The 23285-nt window shown below is 36.6% G+C and overlaps 1 protein-coding gene across 1 annotated transcript; it reads left to right on the top strand.

The window, feature by feature from the left end:
• The first annotated feature begins 3910 nt into the window (after window positions 1-3910).
• On the top strand, window positions 3911-21462 carry LOC133297620 (ion channel CASTOR-like). The gene is made up of 12 exons (XM_061496786.1): window positions 3911-4264; window positions 4364-4438; window positions 4605-5216; window positions 5420-5602; window positions 6562-6621; window positions 6696-6899; window positions 11308-11556; window positions 11931-12029; window positions 19444-19638; window positions 19899-19991; window positions 20552-20812; window positions 21072-21462. The coding sequence occupies exons 1-12, from the start codon at window positions 3962-3964 to the stop codon at window positions 21288-21290; spliced, it is 2553 nt and encodes an 850-aa protein (XP_061352770.1). The 5' UTR covers window positions 3911-3961; the 3' UTR covers window positions 21291-21462.
• The last annotated feature ends 1823 nt before the right edge of the window (window positions 21463-23285 follow it).

Here is a 23285-nt window from a genome sequence, read left to right as displayed (position 1 = left end):
CAAGCTTGTCCCTTTATGCCAAAAGGTGGCTTCTTGAAGCTCAAGAAGCCAAGAACAAGGCTACACAACCCAAACTCAGAACAAACAGCCCCAAAAACGTCCCAGAAACAGCAAGCATCAACTCAAAAAGCTCCACCACCCCCTCACAATGCTCTCAAGAAGAAGACTCACAACAAAGATGGCTTCTTGGTCCCTTTTCATGAGCAAAGGCCAAGACTTTCAAGAGAGAAGAGAAGGCTGAAGAGAATCAGCAAAAGAGTCACGTAGAGGTTGAGTATGGCCTAGGGTTTTGTGCCCTTAGGCTTATATAGGTCCACTTAACACTAACCACACAGTGTTAACTTTAATTGCTACGCTTAGCATTTAAATCCCAAACTTTAGATTCTGAAGCTACATAATTTTCTAAGATTTATCATATTTTTCTTATATTTTTCTGAGCAACTTTTTGGTACGCGCTTTTCCAAGTCAGTACCAGTTTCTAGCACAAGTTCTCATTATTTGGACTTGAAACTCGTTTTACAAGTCCTACATGTTATTCTAGTAATTATCATGCACTTACTTTAATTTTTTGGGATACTTTTCGGTACACATTTATACCGACTAGCAGAACCGGTATCTGCACTTTTCTTCCGAAAAGCGACTTCCAGCATTCTTAATCACTTACTATGATTATTAAGCCTCATAAATAATTATTAGGGTCAATTATGGAATCATTTCTTATCTTTGCATAATTAATTAATTAAATACCTTAATTAACGGTGCGGGTTCTTACACATGCTGTGTTAAGAAACAAATTTTCAAAGATCTCTTCTGTCATTATTCAACAGTTAGTGAAGCATCCATGCATCTGAATTTTGCACTTTGCTTGCTGAGTAGTTTTGTGGACTAAAAGGATCACTAAGCTGCCTGGTTTGTGATTGATTGATTGCTGAACTAAGTACATTCCTCTGTTCCATGCTCTTTGTGATAATATGATGCATTGAAAGGTTCTGAATGTCTTTGAATGACGTACTGAAATTTTGTCTAGTTGAGAAGAATGGTTATTTTGCTAAATCCATGTGCTGATTTTCTGTGTTACTTGAGGACAAGCAACAATCTAAGTTTGGGGGTGTGATAAGTCTCTGAATTGAGACTTAAAACATATGCTTTATATTGCAAATGAAGGGAAATGAATAGATTTTGTGAATTAAATACCCCAACTTTGTGTGAATTGTCTTTTGTTGGTTGAAAAAGTTAATGGGTTGATTTTTATTGTGTTTCAGGCCCAAACAGTGTTATCCTTCCTTGCAAAAAGAATGAAGAAAATTGGGCCACTCATTTGATGTTCATCAGCCCGAAATGGCAAAAGAAAGAAAAAAAAAGAAAAAAGAGAGAGGATGGGCCAGATAATTAAATCAAGCAGCAGCCCAAATGAAGATTAGAAGAAGGAAGAAAAGAAAAGACTTGGGCCAGAGGAAATAGAAAAAAAGCAGCAGCCCAAAGCAAATAAAAGAAAAAGAAAGAAAAGAAGGGAAAGAAGAAACAGATCAGATCGTGAGAAAGAGAAAAGGAAAAAAAAACCCTAACACAGATCACCATTGAGTAAAGCCATCTCAATCCCTCACCTTCCATCACGGTTCGTCTTTGAATCGGACAAATAAACCGAAAACCCCTTTTGATTTTCATCCTAGACACAGAACCTTAGACTCCATCACGGTTCATTTCTCGAATCGAACCAATCCCACACAAACCCTAACCGATTCTTGGTTCAATCCAGAAAAATCCAAAAAAGTTGATGAGCTGGAGGTCGTTAGTGGAAAAGGCTGCTTTTTGGGGTGCATTGCTGAATCGTACAAGGAGACACCCACGATCGAGAGGAGCAAGGAGCGTACGTTGGAGGGGATGATTTTGGAGCAGCTATAAAGGAGGGACGAAGGGCTTTTTGTAGGCAGCTATCTCTCCCTACCTCTCTTCTCTTCGTTGATAATTTTTATTTTGCTCTTTAGGTTATTTTCATGCTACTGTTTTCTGTCTTTATTTTAGTAATCAGTTTGTAAATTTTATGAGCACTGTGGTCAGGACTATCGGCTGTTGATAGTTCCTGAGTTTTTTATTTCCAGTACCTTTTAAAGTTTCTATTTTTATTATGAACACTTGCTGTATTTTAGCTCATCAACCTGTGGTGATGAACTAATTTTTCTGAGAGTTAGGTTGGATAAAGTACCCAGAACTCACTGTTAGTAGATGATGGTTTAATGTTTACAGGGTTGTTTTTCAGCTTGTTTACTGTGCATGTTTATTTCTGAGTTTGTTATGTGATGATCACACATAGTCAGCTCTTAGTGGTGTGAGAGTATTGGGAAATAACTCACACTAGACCTCACTGTGAGCACATGGAAAGTTGAGAGAAAAATCTCTCTCAATGGGTATGGCTTCAGGGACGGAGTTACCCCCATGTAACTTGTGAAAATGGTGTCTCAAAGTCCTAAGACAACAGTGACATAGGGATATGCCAACTGCTGTCAGTGGAAGAAAATTGATGTTGGGAAACAACAATTACTCTAATATTTTCGTTAAGCTGAAAGCAATTTCTGTTTTTTATTAAAGCATCCTAATGACATTTGAGTGAAAGGGAAATTGAAAACCCAACTCATTTCCAAATACTGATTTTAAAACCAATCTTTGTCGCTTGTTATTTTTGTTCAACTTCAAAATTATTTTTCTCTTTTAAATCTTAAAAGAAAATCATTAAAAAAAATATTTTACAAGTCTTTTAGTTTAGTCATTTTTCTAGGCAACAGTTCAAAAGATCCTTTCATCAACTAAGTTCACTGTTTTAAAAAGAGAAAATCTCCACAAAAAAACATTTTCAGTTCATTATTTAAGAATAGTAGTAGCATTTAATTTTATTTGTTTTTATTTTTAGTTCTTTTAGCAATTACCATTTATTTCAAGTTAAAACGCAAAGATCCTTGTGGGAACGATAACTGGGACTCACAAAAGCCCTATATTACTTGTGGTCGCGTATACTTGCACGCATTACTTGCATAACTGTTAGGAAGGCAACAGCTGATCTCAAAAAATGTTACATATTTTTTTTAAATATTATGGTACAACCTTGGCTGGTTGAGTTTTTAAAAATGGTATAACATTGGTATTGATTGGAATTTACCTAACTGAATTTTTTAGCATGGGCTAAAATTATTTTCTGGCTCTGTCACTATTGAGTCTTATAAAAAAATATTTTATTTTATTTTGAAATTATAGATTTGGATGACTCGTGAATTGATATTAGTTTATAAGGCTTCAGGGCCTTTTGGTCCTGTAGGCTTTTTAGACCTAATCTACATGGCACGAGGTACACTGACTTAAAAGAACTCTATTTAACATCGTTAAAGATTAAGCTAATGTATCCATTTGTCAGTTGGCACAATGAACAGTGCAATAACCATAAAAGAGATAAATGATTCTGTTCAAAATCACACGATGAGTTTTTAAACCTTTTCCTTATAATTGAGCTTTGCAAATAAAGGGATTTTATTGATCATCCAGTGGAATTTGATGCAAAATTGAAATAGATAATAGAAGATTAAAAAAACAATGTAGCTAACAACTCTAGTCTTCCTTTTGCCCCTCTCCAAAAAAAATGAAGTATACACTTTGGCCGCAATTAACATTTTAACAATTAAATATATAATTCTAATATTTGCTTATCTCTACAACAAAATAGAAATTCATGAGAACAAGGTTTTTTAACTTTTACGTGTGATATTTTGAAATGGACAGGATGTGTTTGTCATCTCTAATCATAATTACTTTTAACAAATGAAAGTGGGTAAGAAAAGATGAAGGCACAATTGTGTATGCCGTCTAGGAGGAGTTGGCACGGTCAATTTACTCACATGAATGTATGAGATATAGTTTTGTTTTGGGTGTGCTTATTAACAAAAAACCAATGTAGGGAAAGGCCGTAATTCCGAATATGTCCCTGGATTCGGAGACATCGGCTTCCGGTAGAGATTGGTTCTTCCCCTCGCCGTCGTTCTTCCGTTCCTCTTCTTCGCAAAACGGCCGTCGTTTCTACCTAAACTCAAAGTCTCACTCTCCTCCGAGCTCCAGTCGTCCCCCAGGTATTCGCCATCGTCGCAGAGTTAAATTCCCTCGCACAACCTCTCCCACTAGCGAGAAACCTCAGATTTCCGACACAAAAAAAGTTGTAGATAAACCATCTGCCAATAGCAACCTTATCCTCCTTTCGCAATTTCGTTGCCAGTTTGCCCTTGTGGTAGGCCACTCTTCTCTCTCTCTCTCTCTCTCTCTCTCTCTCTCTCTCTCTCTCTCGTTTTCTCTCTGACTGTTTTGTTTTTCGTTGGTGTTGGTGCAGACGTTGACTATTGTTTTTTTGCTGTTGTTGATGCTCCGAAAAACACAACTAGAAAGCCAAGTCAATAAGTTGCAGGTAACTCCTATAATATATCAAAAATGCTCTCTCTTTCATCTTAAATCGGACTTAGTGTTCAAACAAGCTTAGTTCTATTCTGCTTTTCGATCTTATCAATATCTCCTCCACCTTTAACTCAACCTTCATCCTTAAGGACTGAACCAAACTAAACTTTTCTTTGTAGGGTGAGATTCTCAGCCTCAATCTCAGATTACTTGCGTGTCATAAGTTGGACACCCTGAACGTTACTAGTTTCACAGCTCAGGACGCTGACCCCTGTTCACGTGAAGACTTCAAAAGAAATTTGGCTCTTTTTTTCTCGTTCACACTTCTATTTATCCCTCTTATTATTTTCAATTACGTAGACTATGTATCAAAATCAAGATCTTCTGACAATTTATCAGAACAAGTTTCTCTGAACAAACAAATAGCATATCGGGTTGATGTCTTTTTATCAGTTTACCCATATGCTAAACCCCTTGTATTGTTAGTTGCAACATTGTTGCTAATTTTTCTTGGAGGATTGGCCCTTTTTGGTGTAACTACCGAGGATTTAGCGCATTGCCTTTGGCTATCTTGGACCTATGTTGCTGATTCTGGCAATCATGCCAGCTCCGAAGGTATTGGTCCAAGGTTAGTTGCGGTTTCCATTAGCTTTGGCGGGATGCTTATATTTGCAATGATGCTTGGACTTGTGTCTGATGCAATTTCTGAGAAGTTTGACTCACTGAGGAAAGGAAAAAGTGAGGTGGTTGAGCAAAACCACACTTTGATTCTTGGTTGGAGTGATAAATTGGTAAGATTCTGGTACCACCATCTGTTGGATATCTCTGTAACCATCTTTACAAATTTTTCAATGAACTAACGAATTATTCATTATAAACAATTCAAATATATATCAATTTATTGGGGTTTCTATGCCAAAGTGATCCACCTGATCGTTTGGCTTTTGGAAAAGTTCATGTATCTCAACCACTAGTAACATGATTGGATGTGCAGGGTTCATTACTAAATCAACTTGCCATAGCCAATGAGAGTTTGGGTGGAGGAACTGTTGTAGTAATGGCTGAGCGAGACAAGGAAGAAATGGAGCTTGACATTGCAAAAATGGAGTTTAATTTCAAAGGAACATCTGTCATATGCAGAAGTGGCAGCCCCCTGATTCTGGCTGATCTGAAAAAGGTGCAAGATCTGCTTTTCCCTTTTGTTTAGAATTGTAATTTGCTGTATCTCTGGTATAATATATGAATTCAAATGTTAACCTATATATTAATGGATTTTCAAGAGCAACCCATCACTCTGCATATTGATCTGTTTTTCCTCCATTTCTATTGAGGTCTGCAAAGAGTTACAAGGAGGAGGAATGTTCCACCTTTGTTTAAGAGAGGCTGTTTGGCTTATTAATATGCTTTAAATAATTAGACTTGTTTTATTGTTTTGGTAGAAGTTCAGTATAGCCCTGATCCAACGAATGGAAAACAAGGAAGAAAAAGTCACTCCCCATTAAACCTCAACTAGCGAGGGTTGGGGTGAGGGAAATCCTTGTATGTTGCCTTATCTTTACATATTTACAAAGAGGTTGCTTTCCGGATTCAAACTCTTGACCTCTCAGTCAGTCACAAAGGACCTTGCTTTTTCACATTTCTTAGCCCTTTCAAGTAGAGGTGTTCGATGGTTTGGTTGGTTGGCTTTTAGGGCCCAAACCAACTGAACTGATTAAGTCGGTCCCTATATTTTGAAGTGATCAGTTTGATTATAGTTTCCGGAACTGAACCAAATTATACTCACTATCGGTCAATTTAGCCAAATCTGTTTTTGCTGTTGTAAGAACTCACACATTTTGTAATTTTGGAAGAATACTGAATGAATAGTTTATTTCTCTGCTTCAAAACCTGTCCACAAATTCTTTTCACACAAAATGCCATTTTGAAAACCATGGATATCACTTTGGTCAAGTCTAGTGCTTTTCCAAATTACTGCTGCAAGAATATTTTTTTTAATCTTGTCTTATTTTTCTACATTTGTTACAGTTCATTATGACATATATGTCTACTTGTGGTGGAAGACTTGCGTAATATTTTGATGTCATCAATAGCTTTTTTAGTCTGTCGATTTGTTTGCTAACACCATGTGATACGCAGGTTTCTGTTTCAAAGGCACGTGCAATAATTGTCCTGGCTGAAGATGGGAATGCTGATCAGGTCTGATTGAGTGATGATCTGCTCCAAGTTTAATACGGCTGGATAACTGTTAACTTGCTTTTGGTTTGGTACAGAGTGATGCCCGTGCTTTGAGAACAGTTTTAAGTCTAACTGGAGTGAAAGAAGGATTACGAGGGCACATAGTAGTTGAATTGAGTGATCTGGATAATGAGGTCCTTGTTAAACTTGTGGGTGGTGATCTTGTTGAAACTGTTGTAGCTCATGATGTCATTGGTCGCTTGATGATTCAATGTGCTCGGCAGCCAGGACTTGCACAGGTCAAAATCTACTACCTTTTTATGATGCAATTTTAGTTGCATAATTCTTTATGTTGCAAAAATCCTCTGCAATTGTTTTCAAGTTAATGATTAATTTATAGCAAGACCGAGTAACTACAATGTAGTTGACAGTTTGCATGTATACTGTATTACTTATTATTTTTGCATGTATAATCTCAAAATAAATTAAAATTACAAAAATACCTTTTTTCCTAATCCCAAAACGACGTCATTTTGGGGTCACAGGAGATGTTGTCTCGAGTGACTAGAGAAATATTAAACCATATATATATATATATATATATATATATATATATATATATATATATTTGGGGCAGGATATTCTTACACTGGTGTAAGAATAAGAAGTCTTATACCAAATCTTGTTCATTGATTTGCTTGCGTCTAACAACTCATGTAACACCCATGCACCCAGTGTATTAATTCAATTATGGTATTAAGCATATCAATAATAATTAAGAATAAGTAATAATATTGCCTCAAAGTGATACTTATTCTTGTAATTTAAAATTTTATGAATGGAATAAAATATGCAATATTTACAGACAAAATTATTAGGTTATTGGTGAAAAATCAATATACTTCTAATGTTGAATCGGGATCTGAGTAAACTCTTTCATTTATTAAACATGGCATATATCTCTATAAGATACATTCACTTAAATCACTTCACATTCTCAAGACTTGAAACAAGCAATGGGTGACCATATTGGGACCCTAAAACAATTTTCCTCTTCTAAAAATGTCATTTTAGCGATGAATATCCGGATATTGGACATGAAATATCCGGATATTACATGACTGCGGCCACAAATGACATACCCAACTTTGGGTAAGGGGGTCCAAATGACACCCTTTGGCCATACAACTCCTAAAGTGAACCTAATAGACATTTCCACATATAATACATACAACCCTAGCTATCCAAAGGCTTTAAACATATAATCCATCCATGGATTCCTCAAATAAGGCTTCTAGCCATTCATTTACGTTAAGATGCATTTTCATACATGATTCACAATGTAAAATATCACAAGTCTCATATACATATCCTTGAGCTTTAGAATTACATATGTGATACTTAAACTCAAAAAGATTACACATGCCATCATTACAAGCTTTTTCTCAAATGAATGTCAAAGCTTATACAAAATATGCATGGCTATAAAAAAAGTGTCCCAAAATACATCATGGCATAATAATGCTCCTAGGAACTAAGTATGCTTCTTGCCTCTACTGGCATTAGCTCCTCCATCTCCTTGAGTTCCTGAAATATATTTCCCAACACGAGGTGAGATAAACATCTCAGTAAACTAAGGGTCTTTGGAGGATTCCTCCACCCTTAAGTTCACTTATGGTGCATAAGCATTAAAAAAATATAATACATCATATATCTCATACAAATGCATCTCAATCACACTGGAGCCACTCCATTGGCCAACTTGCCATCTATGAAATGCTTGTATGTCACTTCTGAGAAGAGTCCCTACGAGCTCCCCTTCTCAGGTTTTAATCACAAGGAGTTATTCCACGAAACTGGCTCCAAGGGAAGTCCACACACACCTATCTTGAGAGAAGTCCCTACAGACTCCTCCTCCCCAAGGCACTTCCAAAAGAGTCCTTACGCCCTCCCCTTCTCAGGCATTAAACAAACAAGCATTCTCTTGGCCAGGAAACCATCTCAAATACGCATCACTCAAGGCATTTTTCTTCTTATGCATCACACAAAGCATATTTACATATTATGCATCATATCATATATCAATGCAATTACACACACCAATCATAGAAACCACTGCTCCCATGGAGTATGGTGGAACATAAAAAGAGACTAATTCCAAGGTCCAAAAGCTTACCTCTTGGAGACTTCCTTTCCAAGCTTTCTTTATAACCAAGAGACTAAGTCACCGATCTTCCACACTAGTACCGCCTATTCCAAAAGTGTGAGTATGGTCAATATAATATATTAGAAATAAACAACCAACCAACACTTAAAACCTCTTAAAGAATGCCAATGTAAAGGGCTTACCCTATTCTTGCAATTTCAAGAGGCTATGTCTTCACCAATGGGGTGCTCCAAAGGTTGGTTCTCCACCAAGATACCACTAGATTCAATACTACATCATTAAACGCACATAAAACTATCATCAATTCCAACTTCCAACTCTTAAATCATAAAAACCCCTAATTTGTTCATGACCCTAAAATACAAAAGTGGGTTAATTGATGATTTCAACACTTTTTCCTTATCATAACAACTACCTCACACCTCTTTCAAAGAGATAACTTAATGATTCCAATACCCATTCATTTAAATCATAAAAACCCCTTTGAACATACCCTAAATCATGGAATCTTCATGAAAATCATAAGGGTTCATAGTCTTTTACCTTAAAAGCTTTAACCAAGCTTAGAGATAAGCTTCCTCAAGCTTCAACACCACCTTCTTTGACCATCCATGGAGGAGCTCGAAAATGAGTCTTGGAGAAATTGATTCTTCTCCCACCCAAAGCTTCCTTGGCCGAAAATGGTTGATGGTTTTGGTGTCTAAGAGAGATTAAGTGGAAGAGATGGAATGGAAGATTAAGTAGAATGCCTCCCTCACTAATTTGGTCGATCGACAACACGGCTTGGAGAAAAAAAAAACAAGAGACCTTCGGCTGTCTCAAAGTGATTTATGATGGGGAAGGCAAAATGAGAGGATAGAGTGTTTGCTTTGTGATATTTTGAATAAGTCAAAATATCTAAATAAGTGAAAACTCAATTACCCTTCTTGATTCACTCACTCTCAACCATTAATTTAGCGTATTTAACTTGAGATTTTAGGCTCTTAAAAGTTATGGAGTGGTTTCCACTAAATTATTTCTAAGTTTTGGGTAATTTTGCCTAATTGTATTTTTACCCCACAACTTTGACTATTTGCACATTTACCCCGAAAAATGATTTTGTTTGAATAATTAGATTTTTCATCTAATTAACCTCTTTTAACTATTAAATAATTCTTAATTATCCAATTTAATTATTTGGGTTACTATAACTCAAATATCTAATAAATCAGAATCATTAAATATAAATTGAATCAACCATCAAGATTAAAAGTGTAACTTACACCGATGTAAAATTACTCCACATCTCAGCCGTTAATTTCTGTCAATCTAACGGTTAATGTTTATTGAGTTATATCAATTGATTAATTATTAATTTCAAATATATTATTGTCATTAGATGGATGGAAATCAATAACTGAGAAAGGGAGTAAGACATTTAGTCTTACACCGAAGTCAAAAGATCCCTCCTCTCTCTATATGTATATTTAATTGTTCATTTACTTTTTTGCATGTTCTCTATATTGATGTTATGTTTTTAGTTTTTATCTAAATTACCACGATTAATTTTATATTGTAAATTTTGTGCGGTAAAAATTAGTATAACTTATATTTTTCAATATTTACTATAGTGATGTGATTGTTTTTACTTTTATTGTTATGTCATATTTAAGTAGTGATATGTTATGAATTATTATTTCTTTCAGAAAGATTACGGGATTTTTTTGGATGTATCAGTATGTTTGTCTTCCTAAAAAGTTTATGGGATTCTGCGTAGAAGATAATCTAAACGCATGGTCGAGAAGCTGGGTTTCTTAAATCAAGGAATATATTCTTTAGACAATATGAGGCAGGGGGCACCCTTGCAAAGTACAAAGCTTTAATAAATAGAAAAAAAAATCCATGCTTATGATTATATCTTGGCGGAGAATGTTATATATATTTGTGATATTAGACTATTTTAAAATATTATGATGTTAATATTATTAAATTAAAACCATGGAGGATTTTTTCTTATTAAGTTATTGCTAAACACACCACACTTCTGCGGAAATCTTTTCAATTGTTATCTTCACTAGGATAAATATCTCAAATTGTGTGTTTTTAGATATGGAGGATAGAACCTAAACTAGATGTTGTGTGTGTTTAAGGCAGAAGTTTTATCCAAAAAAATCTTTGTTTCTATTCAGTTGTGAAGTTTTGTACTAGACCATAATTATGTTTTAGTTGTGTATTTGTATTTTGTAAAGGTGACTTAATACCTTACGTTGGTTTAATAGTTTATACTTTAGTATTTTGCAATAAATTAATTTTCTGTAAGACTTACATTTAAAGTCATCTTTATACTATAGGCTTATAATTAGAGTTCAAAGTATGTAAGTAATGTTCTTAATGATCTAAGAATATTACATTGGCCTTGTTCTTTTCCACTTTGTCTTCGTTCTGTACCTAAAGGCTTAGATATTGGATTCTGCCTGTTTTGTAATCTTTTATTTTCTCTAATGAAGTTTATCCTTCTATTAAGATTAAAAATAAAAGTTTTGATGAGCTTGCTTTGGCAGATTTGGGAAGATATACTTGGATTCGAAAATTGTGAATTCTACATCAAAAGATGGCCACAGTTGGATGGCATGCAATTTGAGGATGTATTAATCAGCTTTCCTGCTGCAATTCCTTGTGGAATCAAAGTTGCATCATATGGTGGAAAAATTATTTTGAATCCAGATGACTCCTATGTTCTGCAAGAAGGTGATGAAGTTTTGGTTATTGCAGAGGATGATGATACCTATGCCCCAGCGTCCTTGCCTAAGGTGCTTTCTCATAAATAAATTGCTGTTGTTCTGTTTTTTCCTCTACTATTATTTGTTTTATGGTTTTTTCATGGCAAATACATGGTCCAATGCTAATGAAAAATGAAGTTTATTTTAGTAAATTTGGTATGTAGTAAATGCTAATGAATCTTTACAGCATTCTCTCCATTTGATAATGTTGTTGCTGTAGACTTTAAGCAAGGCACAACTGATAATCAAGAAAGAATCAATTTGTTTATTAAGGTCTAAAAGTAATCATTGGTACACACTGAAAAAGTAGTAAAGCCCTGGAAGTCAAGAACATTTTATTTTGTTGATGGTTGAGGGAGATTGAATGATATGATTCCTTGTCCCCCTTTCCTTGTTGATTCCAGGTTTGGAGGGGAGGCTTACCCAAGGACTTTGTTTATCCCAAGTCTCCAGAAAGAATACTTTTTTGTGGTTGGAGGCGTGATATGGAGGACATGATCATGGTAATGCTATAAGAAATTTGCTGCTGTGGTCTCTGTTCTTCTTTGGTTTAGATATGTTTGTGCATGAAATTGCAGAGTCATGTCAGAAGAATTTCCTGTTATTTCTGTAACATTAAATTTGATTGTATGTCTGCTATTAATGATCCACCTTTCTGCATCACCCTTGATTCTTTGGATCTTAAGTTACTGGCTTCTGTTACATCTACATTTAGCTTGTAACATTTAAAATTTAAGCTTTTTATTATCTTTAAGATATATCCTAAAGCTTCCTAAATATCACAGTAGAAGCCAGCAGGATGTTGAAAAGTGCTAAAATCTAGGGTTGTCAATAGCGCACTAGCATAGGAGCGGCACATTTTGCTGTCGTGGGAGTTGCGGCCAATATCCTAGAAAATCGTGGCCGTCTAGGCTGCTGGTTAACTCAATTTTCCCTATCTTAGATGTCATTGAGATAAGAGATGTCGTTTCTAGTCTATCTCTTTCTATTTATATATATATTTTCTATATAGAATATATATCGAATATGGAAAGTTGAAAAATTATAATATAATAATCAAAAAATTGCAATAGAAAAGAAAAAGAGAGATTTGCAATGATTTTTCAATATTTTATACGGGATAATCTAGTATCGCTCAAATTCCCACCTCTATTTCCAGACTAAAAAACATGAAGGCTGACCTGTGTTTTGTTTCCAATCATTGACCACAGTTCGCCTTATACGTATCATGTATACTATTAGACTAATACTTTGCTATAGATGGTACTAAGGACTAGATATTGATGACTCGTTGCTAGTCTATGTCAGAATCTCTAATTTGGCTTCATCATAAGCGTCTGGGGCACCCTCCATTTAGTCTACTTAAGTCTATGTTTCCGTCTTTGTTAAAGTCCCAGTCTATTGAGTTTTTTCATTGCGATGTTTGTGAATTATTAAAACACTATCATGTATCCTTTTTTTCTAGTGAAATAAAAAAGTGCTGAACCTTTTGCTATTATTCATTCTGATGTTTGGGGCTCTGCTAAAGTTCCTAATATCTCTAGTGCTAAGTAGTTTGTCTCTTTTATTGATAATTATACTCGAGTAACTTGGATATTTCTGATGAAAGACAAGCTAGAGGTACCACAAATGTTCATCCAATTTTATCATATGGTTGAGACACAATTTGGAAAAGGCATTAAATGTTTGAGATCAAACAACGCCTTTCACAATTCATTAAAGAGAACGGAATGGTTCATGAACTTACATATGGGGACACTCCTCAACAGAATGGAGTTACTGAGCGAAAGAATCGCCATTTACTGGAAGTCACCAGAGCGTTACTCTTTCAGATATTTGTACGCAACTCTTATTAAGGTGAAGCTGTGCTGACTGTAGCCTATCTGATCAACTGCTTACCTTCCAGGGTTCTTGACCATACAAGTCGATTCAGTTCAGAATGTCATTCTTTCACTCTGTCCAATAATGCAAAGTCTCTAGTCTCGGGTTTTTGGGTGTACTGCCTTTGTCTATATTCATAAACAACATCGAAGTAATTTGGATCCCCGAGCTCTTAAATGTATCTTCCTTGGTTATGCTCCCAACAAAAAAAAGTATAAATGTTATCATCCTTCAAGTCGTAAGTTCTTTGTCTCCATGGATGTCACTTTTCATGAATCTGAGTCATATTTTCCTCGTCCTCACCTTCAGGGGGAGAACATTTCAGAAGTTTCGTCCATTTTCTCCTACGAGGCTGAGCCCCCCTTACACTTGAATATGAAATAATATGTTGTGTATCAAACTGATACAAAGAGATACAATATATAGAGACCCTAATGGGCTTAAGTGAGAAGCCCAGACTTAACCCAAATCCTAAATAAGGAAAAAAATATTTACAAATAAGAATGCAATCTATACAAATCTATATATATTTTCTATTCTAACACTCCCCCTCAAGCTGGTGCGTGTATATTGTGAGCACCAAGCTTGTTACAAATGTATTCAACCCGAGGACCTCTAAGAGCTTTAGTGAAGACATCCGCGAGTTGATCATTGGAGTTGACAAAAGTTGTTTTGATTTCTCCTGACTGAATCTTTTCTCGAATGAAGTGATAATCAATCTCTATGTTTGGTTCTCTCATGAAATACAGGATTAGATAATGTATGTAGTGCAGTTTGATTGTACAAATGAGTGTCATGGGTTGTTTCCGTTCACAAAGATGAAGCTCCTGAATCAATTGCTTTAACTATATTAGCTCACAGGTAGCAATTGTCATTGCACGATACTCAGCTTCTGCACTAGATCGAGCAACAACAGGTTTTTTCTTGCTATTCCAAGAAATTAAGTTTCCTCCAAAGAAGACCCAATAGCCTGAAGTAGAGCGCCTGTCTGAGGGTGATCCTGCCCAATCAGTATCTGAATAACCATAAATTTTTGTATTTCCCTTATCTGAATACAACAAGCCTTTCCCTGGTGCTCTTTTGATGTACCGAAGGATCCTCACAGCAGCTTCCCAATGAGAATCACAAGGGGAGTCAAGGAACTGACTAGCCGTACAAACAGCAAAAGAAATGTTCAGCCTAGTCACAGTAAGATAATTAAGCTTCTTAATCAACCTCTGATAACGACTAGGATCAGATAATAGCTCCCCCTGTCCGGGCAATAATTTTATAGTAAGAACCATGGGTGTATCAACTGGTTTACATCCCAACATACCAGTCTCTTCTATGATATCTAAGGCATACTTCCTTTGACAGATAGAAATGTCCTATCTAGACTGTGCCACCTCAATCCCTAAGAAGTATCAAAGCTTACCAAGGTCCTTTGTTTGAAATTGATTGAACAAATACTGTTTTAACTGACGAATTCTAGCTTGATCACTCCCAATGAGAATGATATCATCGACATAAACTAACAAATAGATGCACTTATCAGGAGATGTGAACTTATAAAATACAGAATGATTAACTTTGTTGCGGATTAAGGCAAAAGCCTGAACAGCAGAACTGAAACGGTTGAACCATGCTCGAGGAGACTGCTTGAGACCATATAAGGATTTACAAAGTCGACACACCTTCCTAGACTCCCCCTGAGCAACAAAGCCAGGTGGTTGCTCCATGTAAACTTCTTCTTGTAAATCACCATGAAGAAAAGCATTTTTGATGTCAAGCTGAAGGAGTGGCCAATGACGACAACAGCGAGAGCAAGAAACATGCGAACAGACGCCATCTTAGCAACCGGAGAGAATGTGTCACTATAGTCAAGGTCAAAAATTTGAGTAAAACCCTTGGCAACTAAGCGCGCCTTAAGACGGTCAACATGGCCATCAGGTCCAACTTTGACAGTAAAGACCCAGCGACAACCAACAATAGACTTCTTTGGAGGAGCAGGAACAAGATCCTAAGTGCAATTGGAATGAAATGCAGTCATCTCATCAAGCATCGCTTGGCGCCACCCTAGATGGGAAAGTGCTTCACCTGTGGTCTTAGGAATAGAAACAGAAAAATGACTAGAAACAAAGGTGAAATGAGCAGTAGAAAGACGGTCATGGCTCAAAAAAGTATAAAGAGAATAAGGGTTACAAGTAGTATGTATACCTTTTCTTTGGGCAATGGGAAGAGCCTCTGGTGAAGGAGCCGGAGGGGAAGAATCAACAAAAGAGGGCGATGAGTCAGTCAGAGTCAAGTTGACAGGAGGCACAGTTTTACGATGCTTATAGGTAAGAAAATGACGGTCCTCAGGTATGGAAGCAATAGATCGCTCATCTGGGATAGAGTCACCTGCAGCTGGTAAAGACAAGTTAAGAAAAAGAACAGGAAGAACATGATCAACCTGTGACAACTGAGATGAGATAGAATGAAAACGTTGTTGATCAAGAAAATTAACACCAGCGAAAACAAGATAATGCTTAAGGCCAGGAGAATAACAACGATAACCCTTTTGAAGACGAGAATAACCAAGAAAAATACACTTAAAGGCTTTGGATGTTAACTTGTCCTTACCAGGAGTTAGATCATGAACAAAACAGGTACAACCAAAGACATGTGGGGATAGAGGATACGGAGGAGCATCTGGAAGCAACAAGTTATAGGGAATGTCATTATTAAGCACAAATGAAGGCATGCGGTTGATGAGAAAACAAGAGGCAAGGACTGCATCGTCCCAGAAGTGAAGAGGAACATGCATGTGAATAATAAGAGTCCGTGGAGTTTCAATGAGATATCTGTTTTTACGTTCGGCCACTCCATTTTCATGTGGAGTGTGAGGACAAGTAGTCTGGTCTAAAGTACCCTGTGTGGCTAAGAAATTAGAAGAACCAATAGAAACATATTCCTTAGCATTAACTATGCGAATGAGTGTTCTTGTGTGCCATCCATCCCCAAAAAATCAGAATCTTCAACATATAAACTACCCTATTTATCTGCATTAACTATGCGAAACCTATTATGACTGTGGTCCAAGATGTCAAAAGCATATTCCCAACAAAATCCTACAAATTTCACTCTAGGTTTAGGCCATCGAACCTCAACAGTCTTCTTGAATACCTCTTCAATGAACAAATGCACTTTCCAAAGATGTTTTCTTTCCACAACATCAAAGGCCCAATTGCATACCTTGATACGATATTTGATTACCTCAGAGTTGCCAAACGCACGTCGTGCTTCAAGACAGCCCCAAGGTCTCAACGCTCCGTCGTTCTCAATTTTGAGTATCAGTCATGATCCAAGGTGGTTTGAAACCAAGCTAATGGGTTCCTTGATACTGTTGTCCACCGTCACAGAGTAACAGGAGGAGACACATGCAGAAAAATTGGCGAAACTGACTTGGTTATTGACAAACTCCTCCAGCGAAGGATTTTGGTCAACGTCTGATATAGCTGCCACCGCTGCTTCGTCTTTGTTCCCCTCTTCTTCATTGTTCCTCTCCTGATCTTCGCCTCCGTTCACTGTTGTGCCAGTCACTAGTTCTCCTCCTTCCTCGTGGCATCAACCAACAACAGGTGTAGCTGGTGGATTCGACACTTGTGGTTGGGATACTAGTGCTCATCACATTTTAAGCAGAGCCCACGTTGCAGCCTGTTGCGTAACTCAGCCTGCGACAGCTATCGTTCCTAACTTGCATAGCTTTCCGACGTGTGGCCTCCGGTGATAGTTGTCGAAGCCTTAGTCGCCGCTCTATCATTAGGGTTTTCGTTTGAACCATTTCAAGGACTGGATAGCTGAAAGGTGAATTGGGTTTGGGTTACTCAAATTGCCTTGGCCCATATTCGATTTTCCCCCTCCTTTTGTTTCAGCTGGGCTTGAACTCGTCTGTTGGCCCAAAATGTTGCGATTAGAGCCCTGAGCTCAATTCCTACGAATAGGCCCCAAACCTTCTTCTCTCCACGCAGTGTTTTCCCGAGCTGGCTCGGGTCGGGTTGGCAGCTCATTTTTGCCAACCCGACTCATTTTTGACGGGTTACGAGCCTTAGATGCTATCACTTGCACATACTTCATAGGTGACTGTTCTTTGTTTTTATTCTGAAATTTCCTCTCCATATTACAGCCCAGATCTGCTTTCATGAACGATGATGTTGGTTGCACATCCTCCAGAAGAGCCCCTCCTTTCACTATTTCATTTTTTGTTTCAAAAATTCAGTTCTTCTTCCTTCTTCAAAATCTCGATCGTCTTGTTCTCCTCAAAGCTTTTGCCGCTCCTTCTTGTACGTGATCGTCCTCTAGAGAGACACTTGGTCTTCTCACGAAGTTCATCTAGGAGCCTGAGTATCTCCTTATGATTTTCTTCAACTTGCCTTTCTCTTTTTTTCCATTCTTCAAATCTATTTTCCAGTTGCATCTCGTTTTTCCTCCAATCTTCATATCCGTTTTCCATTTTTATTTTTTTTGGTGTGGTTCAAAGCCCTCCTAGATCAGAGAGCTCTGATACCAATTTGATAGGGTCCAATAGTTCATTTCCAGAAACAACACCAAACCAGTATATTGATATGAACCAATTGATACAAGTTCAGAATAACAGAGACAATTCAAGGCTATGGAAAATTACAATAACAGCAAATGAGAGACAATTAACAGAGACAGTAAACATAAAAGGAATGAGACGATGATAGTAAGGTTCTAGAGCAACTCGAGAGGCCCTAGTCTATCCCAAGTTCCAGCCTAATTCCTGATCCCAAATGATCCCCTTATGCTCCCCATGCATACCCTTTATTCCACTAACTTTCCCGCCTCTCCATCCTTAACCGTTTTCTATCGCTCAACCCTTCCAGATCCTTCCTCTCCTAACAAACCATTAACCAATTGATTTGCTTGGGCCTGGGCCGTATCACATTGTCAATCAGTTCATGCATGACCCAAGGGAGAAACTCATGTATGCATTAGATAGAATTCTCGAGTATCTTAAGGCCACTCTAGGCAGAAGACTACTATTCCATAGTGGGAAATCTATCCTTGGAAGTATATATTGATGCTGATTATGCTAGGTTCGTAATGGATCGACAGTCAACCTCGCGCTATTGTATGTTTCTATGTGGGAAATTGATAACATGGAAAAATAAAAAGCAGAATGTGGTTGCTAGATCAAGTGCTGAGGCAGAGTTTCAAGCCATGGCCCAAGGCATTTTTGAATTATTATGGCTAAAGATCATCCTTGATAATCTCAAAATAATATGTGAAAGACCTATGAAGCCGTTGTGTGATAATAAATCAGCCATCTGTATAGCTCACGATCCTGTTCAACACGACATAACCAAGCATATTGAGATCGACCATCACTTCATAACCAAGCGGGGAATGATAAACATTCATTCCTCAGCTTAAGGGCGAGTGTTGTAAATATTGAAAAAAAAATATGTAATTATTTGTTTCCTTTATTAGCTAGATTTGTTTAGGATTCAGACAAATTATGTTTAGGATTTGGGTTTACCCTTTTAGGCCCATTTGTTTTTCTATAAATATTGTAACCTTGTTTTTTTAACATGCCCCCTCACACGAGAGCTTATTGGGCTTGAAGAGTGGATGGTACATCAGGTTTAGCCTATCTGTGTTAAGAAACTTCACAATATTTCATTATTTTTATTAATAGAATTAGGGTGGTGAGGATCGAACTCATGACCACTTAGTCATGTCGGCTTTGATACCATGTTAAAAATCGTTTCAACCCAAAAGCTTAAGTTGTTGCGCGAGGCTACGTTAATGATTTTTATATTTCTCTAACATTTTTGTTTTGTATCTTATCTTGAGATAATATGTAAAATCTTTAATTTTTTAAGTGTTAAGATAAAAATTTACACAAATATATGATATACTAAGCAAATTTTTCGTAGTTTGTGGGAGCCATGGCATTCCCTAGTCCCCCCTTCCATCTGTCCCTGCAACAGTTTATTTTCCATTGGTATCAGTACTTTTTTTGGCCTGTCCAAATTCTTTCTGTTCTTCTAGGTTTTGGATGCATCTCTAGCACATGGTTCGGAACTCTGGATGTTCAATGATGTTCCAGAAAAAGAGAGGGAAAAGAAGCTAACTGATGGTGGCCTTGACATAAATCGATTGGAAAATATATCTCAAGTTAATCGTGAGGGGAATGCTGTTATACGTCGTCACTTGGAAAGCCTTCCATTGGAATCATTTGATTCAGTAAGTGACTTTTATTAGTCTGTTCTCCATAAATGTTTTTACTACATTGGGATGGAACCACCTATGGATTCTGCAATATTGATGTTTGTTAATTATTTCTGGAGTATTCTTTCTGCTACAGCATAACTATATAGACATAGTTGGTGGCAGAAGTTAGAATATAATATGGGGAAGTATTTGAGACCTGTGCCTAGAACAATTATAATATATGCAATTTAATTATGGTTGAAAAATATTTGATGTAGTTCTGGTCTTTGCAGATATTGATTTTGGCTGATGAATCAGTGGAGGATTCAGCAATTCAAGCTGACTCTAGATCTCTTGCCACACTACTTTTAATTCGTGATATACAAGTGAGTTTCTATTCTACAGAATGAGCTTTGATTTGAGATACCTTGACAAAAGTCTATCTAGATAACAGCCCAGTCTCCTGCTATTCAACAAACATTCTCGTCCTTTTTTTTACTAAAAGTTTGGATTAGGGATTTAACTGCAGATCATGTAATGCACAAAACTGTTGTGTAAAGCTATAACTTGTAAACATCGGATATCAATAGAAGATTATATGAAGAGGATATTTTGGCAGAAGTCCAGTATTGGTTCTCTATGGCAGATCTTTTGGCTTTTGCCGAATCTGCTCGAATGCTAATGCTATGAACTCTCATGGTGTACCAGCAAGTTCACTTTGTCGGATTTCATTACTTTTTGTACATTTACAATTGAACGATCTTGTATAACTTGTATGAATATTACCAGGAATTACTTGATGGACATAGTTCTTTCTTTATTCTAAGCCTTTGATCCTAGTTTCCATCAAAGCTTTCTGAGCAGTATATTTGATTTCTTTTCTTAGATATTCAATTATCTCTTTTTGCATTATATTGTTTCTGAAGCATTGATGTTTTGATTTCAGGCTAAGCGTCTTCCTTATGTAGCTATGGCCAGTCAAGCTCAGGGAGGAAGTTTCAAAGGCTCATGGATTGGGGAAATGAAGCAGGCTTCAGATAAAACAGTTATAATTAGTGAAATTTTGGATCCTAGAACAAAAAATCTTTTATCTATGTCAAAGATTAGTGATTATGTTTTATCAAATGAACTTGTCAGCATGGCTTTAGCCATGGTTGCAGAAGATCGGCAGATAAATGATGTATTGGAGGAGCTCTTTGCGGAGGAGGTACTACTCTATCCAATAAAATTAAGGGACAGATTACATCACATGTTTTGTATGCATCACATCTAACATCCTGAGAAGCCTGCCAAGTTTGCTTTTTGCTAAGTTCCTATCTTATAGCAAACTGATAAATTCGGATCCCTTGCAGTTACTCGAGTATCCTGTAGGAGCAATAAAGAAACAATTTTAACTAAAATTAAAAATATTTATTTTCCTTTCATTCTTAATAATTTATAAATTTTATTTTCTGGATTGTTAACAGGGAAATGAGATGCATATAAGACAAGCAGATCTATACGTCTGTGAAGGTGAGGAATTGAGTTTTTATGAAATAATGTTACGAGCTCGGCAGAGAAGGGAGATTGTAATAGGCTACCGTTTCGCGAATGCCGAGAGGGCAGTCATTAACCCTCCAGCGAAAAATGACAGACGGAAGTGGTCATTGATGGATGTTTTTGTGGTGATTACTGAAAAGGAATGAGGCATTTATGGATACGTGATCTTGGAGTTCCCTATTTCTGTTCTTGTAAATGAGGGGAATTGCCATTAAAGCTACGCAGGCTGTGGATTATGTGAAAAAATGATACATGCCCGTTACGAATCCCTACGGGTAATCGAAGGTTTTTATATATAAATTGAAAATTACGATTGGAATCTCCTTTTATTGTGTTCTTTTTTAAATGAAAAAACATGTTTAATTTTTTTTTTGTAATAATTAATTTTTTTAAAAATGGCAAAAGCTTAACAAAAAAAATGTACTTTTCTTGAAAGTTAAAAATTATAATTTCTACCAACGAGTCCGGCATAATTGGTAGATAATTGGGTTTTTTAAGTATGTTAACGGGGGTTTGATGTTGACAGGAATTTAATTTCTGGTCATGTGTATGGAAATTGTTTTATTAGGAGAGGTTATACCCACTTTGATAATCTCGAGATCTCGAAAGAATTAATCTTCGACTATCGGCCGAAAGATATCCTTCGAAAACCAAAATCAAAAAAATTATAGTTTTTTATACTTACCATTACGGTTTATCACCTTATTATCAATTTATAATTAATCAATTTTAAATCTAACTGTTGGCCAATTAATTCAGGTGAAGAGGCCGCTTAATTGTCACCTTCTTTCAAAGAAAAAGAGGCCGCTTGGTTTTCTCCACAGCTGCACTGATATCCATTTTATGAAGGGATATTAGAAGAGTCCATTTAATCATTATCTGTTTATGAATATAAAATTCTACTTTATTGAAATTGAATGACCTGTAAGAGTTAACAACTAATCTTTTTTGTTGGAAAGAGTGACCTTTGGGTATTTGTTATAACTTTTGGCTCTCTAATGAGCGATGTTGATGAAAGTTTAGGCTTCTATTAGCTAGTTCGAGACCTGAACTGGGACGACCAACAAGTTCTTGAAGCAGTTAAGATTTTTGACCTATAAATTAACAGTGTTGGTGGATTGTTTCATTTTTTATTCGCATGAACAATTCATGCTGAATTTTCTATTCTAGTGTTTGGGATATATTGATTATTTTTGTTGTACAGTTTAGAATAGATAACCTTTTCTTCTTCAGAGTGCAAAGATCAAATCTGCCAGGGACCTTCATATCACTCATCCTCTTAGCAATGAGCCCCCAACCCAGAATAAATCTTTGGTGTTATTGTTGCACCAAAGATTCAGTGCATTCCACCAATAGAAATATCACATGTTTTCTCTCACCCATAATGTGAAATGCTCTCATTGTTGGGATGCACTGAATCTTGGTGCAACAGTAGCACCAAAGATTTATTCACTGCTCCCCAACCCATCATCAAAGGGGAATGAGCTACTACTCCTCATATTCACTAGATTCACTGGATCAGCACCCTATGCAACCTCGCCTTCAACGCCTAATCTTTCCGGCATTAATGGTACAAAGACTGAAACATCATCCATAGATGGTTCTGTCAGGACAGGTTCATTAAGAGAGGAAGATCGATCGGGTGAATTTGTAATCAGGAATGCCTGCAATCTCATTTATTTGAAATTAACTTTTTCTTTCTACATTATTTTACACAGCCGAGAAAGGTTTGGAGAAATGCATGCCAGAACGTGGTGGGAAGAGAATCGTGCAAGAATACAAGAACACAATTGCTTGCAGGCTGTCACAGGAGTACAACATGAAAGCTTTCTCATATGGTAAATGTGACGACACCCAATATATTGTTTGGTTATAGTATATACTGCAATCAGATTCAATTTCCTTCTTTTCAGTAGATAATTTGCAAGTAACTACAACATTTAACTCAGGAGATCACTGTGGCTGTGGAGATATGCAGATGATAGGAAATATTAACATGGGAATAGTCGAATGCGTTCCATGATTCCATCTAATATGAACTTTGAACTATTCTAAGTGATTGCTGTTGGAACGTTATGGTTTGGTTCTGCCTATTATGATTGAACTGGAAATTTGGTGCAACAGATAAAAATTTAGCACGA

This window comes from Gastrolobium bilobum, unplaced genomic scaffold, assembly GCF_033153095.1.
Source record: "Gastrolobium bilobum isolate Gb01-03AN ecotype WA unplaced genomic scaffold, APGP_CSIRO_Gbil_v1 utg18271, whole genome shotgun sequence".
Taxonomy (NCBI): Eukaryota; Viridiplantae; Streptophyta; class Magnoliopsida; order Fabales; family Fabaceae; genus Gastrolobium; species Gastrolobium bilobum.
The sequence above is the reverse complement of the archived record's forward strand: the minus strand, read 5'-3'. Positions and strand labels throughout refer to the sequence as shown.

Coding starts and splice junctions, on each gene's coding strand:
- LOC133297620 (XM_061496786.1), top strand. CDS start 3,962: ATGTCCCTGGATTCGGAGACATCGGCTTCCGGTAGAGATTGGTTCTTC. Junction 4,439..4,604: donor GCCAAGTCAATAAGTTGCAG/GTAACTCCTATA, acceptor TTTTCTTTGTAG/GGTGAGATTCTCAGCCTCAA. Junction 12,030..19,443: donor ATATGGAGGACATGATCATG/GTAATGCTATAA, acceptor CTGTTCTTCTAG/GTTTTGGATGCATCTCTAGC.